A 6,660-nucleotide genomic window follows, 5' to 3' on the forward strand; every position below is an offset into this window, starting at 1 on the left:
TTGAAATAGAACAAATGGATAGATTTCTATGAACTGCTGCATATACAGTTTACCATTACAAATTACTTTATATTTACAATGAATCAATGGTAAGCAGGGCCTGCTGAGGCCTAGAACACAATATAGTTAAAAAAACATTAAAACTTGTCAGCTTCTTTTCAAACGACTAGACAAACTTAATCCTCTATCATACATTCTCTGAATTTCTTCTCTATATTCCACCAAAGACTCATCAGGGATAGAGGGTGTTAGCTCTACTACGTCGCCCATCCTCAGCTTCTGACACGGGTCGCTCACTGGCTTGTGGTTCAGTCTAGGCCTCAGCTCCTCCTTGTAAGGGAAGGAACATGAGCTCCATCTAAAGCTGCCTCGCCCAGCTTTTTCAAGCACATCCATCACTGTTGAGTTCTCCGGGAGTTCATGGACAGACATCTGAAGAAATTCAAATCGAAGTGTCAAATAAATAGACCCAATGAAGCGCCAATGCTGGCTATCAAGGATAAAGGCACCAAATTGCTGTTTCTAGTCATAATCAGAACAGAAGTTCACAAAGAGGCAATAGAATGCTAAAGATTTTACGCTTGCCTGATTGCCAGTTTATCCAAAGAATGGAATGCAATCATCGTAATATTACTTAAAAACTGATTCAAGCATGGAACAATACAGAGAAAATTAAAAAATTAATGCAAAGTTTGAAAAATCTGTGGAGCCATAAGATGAGGATATGAAAAGAAGGGAAAAAGTTGAATATAGGGGCAACATTGAAGTCGAGAACCAACCAATGACATGCTTGTGTATGTTGATATAATCATTCTTACTGCTGCAACTTAGAAAAATTGTTTCCATGATTTGGACGCATGCTCTGTCACGACACCCGGCCCGAGGGCTCGAATTAACGAGGCAAGAATAGATGGTCGGATGGTAAAATCATAGATTTAGAAAATTAAATTAAGATTTTACCGTTCGACTATATGTTCCCGCCTCGTTAATTCGAACTCCCGAGCTTATGTTATAGAATGATTATGCATATTGTTCTCAATGCCTTGTATTACTATATTTAAGAAGCATGTTTTACTCACTGAGTTTTGTTTTGATTCTTTTTTTATTGGAAATTATTTTTAAGGAATAAATTAATATAATCAAAATGAATAGAAGATGTGAAAACGTATACCGTAGGCAAAACATTCCAAATGAAAGGTATTTATGAAATTTTGTTCTTAATTTTGAGGTTTTAGCGGCTCTTTCAGTTTTGAAATTGTTTTAGAAATTTAATCTTTTATCCGACCATATATTTCCGGCTCGTTAATTCGAGCCCCCGGGCCAGATCGTGACATGCTCTAGAAGCATAAATGGAACTAATCATTGCTACAAATCAATTCTCAAAATTGCTTAAAAGCCTTACCTTCTCATTCTCAAGCATGATGACATAAAGAGGTCCATTACGGTCAGATTGCTGGGAGTAGGAAAAGGGGCAATCGTCAGAATGAGACGGAAATGGGCATGATGGCCTCATCAAAGTTGAGCCACCACCAAGAGAAGAAGCCTGGTCATCCCTCATGGTTTCCAATTGCCAAGTGACCACCCATCTTGCCCATTCCACCATTTGGAGCACAAAAGATGAGTGCTTGCAGTCTCCTTCTTTATATCTCCAGTGAGCAGCAAATCCAAACTCTGCCTGCAGATGCATCTCTTTTGTTCGGATTTGGACTTCAAGAGGGATGCATTCCTTGCTCATAACAACAGTGTGCAAAGATCGATACCTGCAAGATAACGACCATCATTATGATATGCACACAGATAAACATAAACTATAAGAAGTCAGGATTTTTACCCGTTAAACTTTGGATACGTTATGTAATCTTTGAATCTTCCAGGAACTTTGGGCCATAAACCATGAACAACATTGAGCGCTGCAAAGCAGTCTTCTTCATTCTCAACGATCAAACGCAAACCATGAATGTCATGGATCTCATCCATATGGAGCTTCTTCCTGCAAAAAAAAGATTTCAGCTTGAGTTAGGAAACAAGAAAATGGAACGAATACAAGTAAAAAAAAAAAAATTGATTGAAATGCATACTTTTGCATCTTGCGGTGAATGCTGTATAAGCTTTTTTGCCTGCCATAAAGAATATGATAGGAAACACCTTCATCCTTAAGAGCCTTCTCTAACTTTTCTATGGTTGATACAATCAACTGTTCATCAAAATGACTCTCGAGTTCAGAAGAAAGCTCCGCGCACTGCTCAGGATGAAGATGCTTAAAGCACAAATTCTCAAGCTGTTCCTTCCAAGTGAAAATCCCTAATCTGTTGGCTAAAGGAGCAAAAATTTCCAGCGTTTCTTTTGCAAACCTCTGTTGCTTGACCAAAGGTAAAGCATCAAGTGTCATCATGTTATGAAGTCTGTCTGCTAACTTTATAAGAACTGCTCTTGCATCTGCCATTGCAAGAAACATTGTGTGCAGCCGGTCTGCCTCAATGGTCTTACTTGCAGTGTTGTTATCACGAGCAAGCTTGCTCAGCTGGCTAAGTTTAGAAACCTGAAATAAATGAAAGAAAAAAGCTTTCAAAACAATGAATTTCCAATCATAAAAAACATTAACAAGGATATATGAAATTTATTTCAGAAGAAAAATCTGTTCTTGCTGTTGCAGATCGAAAGAAAGAAATATAAATTTCATCATAAAAAGAATCAAATCTGAATAAAGTGAGACTAAATACATATAACTCACGATCTACAAAACAGACCTTTTTTTTTTTTTTTTCAAAATACTCAATGCCGTTAGGTCACTTACTTCATAGAACTACCGAACTACTCAGTAGGCAATAGCTAAAAGTTTAAAATGAGAAAGGGAAAGAGGAGAAAAGAGCATACCCCTTCAACTAAATCAGCTACCCCAGCACCAAACATTCGAAAAATGTAACCATAACTCATAAAAGAATCATCAACAGAATCATGCAGCAGGCCTGCAGCAACAACCAAAGAATTCGCACCAATCTGTGCCAACAACACTGCCGTTTCCACGCAATGCTGCAAGTATGGATCACCGCTCGCCCTTACCTAAAAAAAAATAACAGATCTTTATCACCCCCAAACATTGATCAGAAAAAATCAATCGTAAAATAACAGGAAATACTCAAACTCAACTCACCTGCCCCCTGTGAGCCTTCTCAGCCTCAAAAAAAGCCTTAATTACAATATCTTCATGAAAGATCTTATGCCTTGATTGAGCTCCTGCAAGCAATCTCAACGCATAAGGCTCGCAGCTCCGAGGTAAGATATTGCCGAAACTGTCCTCAAAACTAAAGGCAAGCTCTTCCTCCTCAACTAAGCCGCCGGGCATCGGAAAGCTAGGAGAGTCGTAATCCAAGCACGAACCGAGGGCGCTCCTTACAAAACGAGAAAAAATACGGTCTCTCCCCGATTTCCAATCGCCAGAAGGAACCCTAATCGACGGAGGACTTCTCGATTGGCTACTTGCGGAGCTGCAGGAGACTGGACCGTGGAAGACAGAGACAGGGCTATGGTCCCGGCATTTTAAGGAGGAAGAATAGGAGAAGGAGCAGCTGAGGTCGTCGCAGCGATCTTGCCGGAGAGAGTTGAGTTCCTCAACTGAGGTAGATATGCCAGCAGATGAGCGGGAAGCGGGCGAGGAGAAAAGGCAGGAAAGCCCACCGGACATCGGCCGCTGCGTAGAGGACGAAGAAGGGCGGGGATTGAGGTCGAGATCTCCCGTGTAGATGCCACCCGGCGGACCCGAGTAAAGGGCAATAGCAGGCACCGACATGGACGGTATTGAATAAAGAATCAAACTGTATTTTTGTTTATTGGGGATGAGAAGAACAAATTGTAAGCCCTACAGGAAGATGAATGAGAGAAGTAAAGATCAAAGACGCTCTTTTGAAGGCACGGCGAGGTCGCGCATGGGCGAACAAGGACGAATTTTGATTCCGGGTTAGAGGGAAGGCAACAAATTGATGGCGATTGGAGTGGAATTCGTGGAAGAAACCCTAAGTTCGAGGAAGGGGGAAGAGAGATGAGGCCAACAATAGGGCAGCGAAGGTCAATAGGAAACCTGGAGTTGTTCTCCCTCTTCACCCTCCGAAGTTATGGTTGCTTGAGCCGGCGTAATAGAATTTTATACTGTTGCTTTGCGGCTCGGAATTATACAGCTTGTAGATGTCATTTCAATAAAAATATAAAATAAAATAAAATGTTTTTAAATCGCTCAATTATTATGTGATAGGAAAATATTTGGCCTCCTAAACAAAATATAAAAATTTATTTAAAAATATAAATCAAATAATCAAAATATGATTTATATGCCTCATTATATAACTAATTTAACAAATTTTATGCTATTTATTTTATTAAATAAATATATCCAAATATTATTTTTGAATAAATTTATTTTTACAATAGTAATATAGGAAACAATTTTACATGATATTGTAAATGCTCGAAGAAGATGACTGTTAAAATATAAATTTCTCAAGCGTTGTCGTCGTCTTTAAAGCAATGTATTATTTACTAAAGGATGATCATAAGCCGTAAAACGTCACAATGAACTCTTTTAAATAAATTTGAATTATTTATAATGGGGAAAGTTACAAATCATTATAGGGGGGTTGTTAGAAGTTGAAAAAAGGGATTTGTGTGTGTGAGAGAGAGAGTCATTATCCATGACTTTTATATCTTTTAAGTTTCACCTAGGATAACTTCTTACGACTTTTTAAAGCGAATTTTTATTATAAAAATTTTTAATTCAAAAAATATTTTTAACTAAAAAATGCTTTGAAAAGCAGTAAGAAAATCATCCCAAACGAAGCCCTAGTCACTATGTATGCTAAAATAGCCTATAATTTCAATTAATCATATATGTTTATGATTCTAAAGATTTTGGTCGTATTTGAATGCTTAGTCTTATATTACATCAAAACATGCCAAATCTACTTATATGCACATCATTTCTAAATGAAGGCACGTAATTTCATAATGAATCATAATCATCTAAATTAACCCATCCCTAAATAAGTTATTTTTGCTTAGGAAAAAAATAAGTTATTTTTGCTTAGGAAAAAAATGATATACATATTTAATCAAGTTATCAACCTAAATAATACACTCTTATATTCAGATATAACAAATTCATATTAAGATATACCAAATTCATCTAAATGCTTCTAATGCCTAAACATATCCAAATTTGTTAAATGTTTTATATATCCATCTAATTAGATAATATCTGTTTTGTCATGACTCTACTGTTAGTTCTATGAGGAATCTGATTGTGTTGATCAATTTGGTTGTACTATTATCTTGGATCTTAATTCAATTTTTTAAGCTTGCTAGGGGGTTGTAGGGGGTTCTCCCCCGGTGCTGTGTACCAAAGCCCCTCAGGCGTTGAGTACCAAAGCCCCCGGTGCTGCATAGTTTGACGAAAAAGATAGAGAAGATGAGTGTTGCTATGCTACAAATCTCGACACTACTATGGATCATTTGACACTCTAGACTTGGTGCTACTGTGTTATGTGCAAATTGAAATCATAAAGTGAAAGCGTCGCGGCGCTCTAACCTGTCATTGTAGGGTTGTAAGGCCAGCTGGCCAATTTTCTTTTTCGTCTTTTCATTAAGGGTTGTATTCATGGATGATTTTTTATTGTATCACTCTATATGTTCTAGTTTGAGAACAATGCAAGAGTGAAGAGAACCAATGGGAGAGTGAAAGAGAAGAGATATATTTTGGTATGGGAACATAGGGTTATACGATGGGGAAATACTATTTCTCCCAAATTTCATAGTTAATATTTTGGTATGGTATGACTCTCTTTACTTCCTCCCAACATCTACCTATTGTGAAACCCGTCAATTAGAACATGATAGTAAGAGGAGATTCTCAATTTAATTTAGACTTGAACCTCAATCATTAATTGGAGATTTGTTGTTGTCGTTTGAATTTTATTGCCAACTTGACTACTTTAAAGAATTAAAATATTATTGTGATTGGACTTCATTAGATATTCCCCTTAATAAAACTTAGGAATCATACACTAATAATTCAATAACATCACACTTTATCATAAATTGGTCAAAATTGATGATAAACTCCTCAATGGACAATTACTTCTCCTAAACAACATAAAATTTAAGAAAGGAATCATGTCGAATGAATTTTATTAGGTTTTTAATGTAAAATATTTATTCTCTCATTTGCAAAGGTGTTGTCTCTTTAGGTTCTCCTACCAACTGGCTGCAATCTTTTTAATTAATATGACAAGGGTCACTCCGAGTTTGCGAGTAACTTTTTTATATTTGAATTTTTTTTTTAATGATAGGCATACATTCGATAAAATCACCAGACTTAGCCATCCTTCAAAATTTTGAATAGCCATGCACCTTCTCATCTCCTTTAGTTTGTACTAACAATGCAATGGTTCCTTTTCATCTAACTTATTACGAATCATTAGATGGAACATATTTTTCATGTCAGTTTAGCCTGATTATGATTGCATTCTAAATCCGCCCTCTATTCATAGATTATGAGATGTTAACGTCACTAGATCTTACATCGTATGTTCAAATTGAGGAGAAAGCGGGAAAGACAGGAAGTAGAAAACCGGGAAAGAGAATAAGCTAGATTAATCCATTGTCTGAAAACAG

General features: G+C 36.8%; 1 protein-coding gene across 1 annotated transcript; it reads right to left on the bottom strand.

Moving 5' to 3' along the window:
- LOC110110522 (probable GTP diphosphokinase RSH2, chloroplastic) lies at nucleotides 1-4,121 on the bottom strand. The gene is made up of 6 exons (XM_020842036.2): nucleotides 3,152-4,121; nucleotides 2,875-3,060; nucleotides 2,079-2,539; nucleotides 1,832-1,990; nucleotides 1,403-1,760; nucleotides 1-432 (listed from the first exon to the last, which is right to left on the bottom strand). Exons 1-6 carry the CDS (start codon nucleotides 3,785-3,787, stop codon nucleotides 148-150), a joined length of 2,085 nt encoding a protein of 694 aa, XP_020697695.1. The 5' UTR covers nucleotides 3,788-4,121; the 3' UTR covers nucleotides 1-147.
- Nucleotides 4,122-6,660: the final 2,539 nt, after the last annotated feature.

The sequence above is a fragment of the Dendrobium catenatum genome, unplaced genomic scaffold (assembly GCF_001605985.2).
Source record: "Dendrobium catenatum unplaced genomic scaffold, ASM160598v2 fragScaff_scaffold_898, whole genome shotgun sequence".
NCBI classification, from domain to species: domain Eukaryota; kingdom Viridiplantae; phylum Streptophyta; class Magnoliopsida; order Asparagales; family Orchidaceae; genus Dendrobium; species Dendrobium catenatum.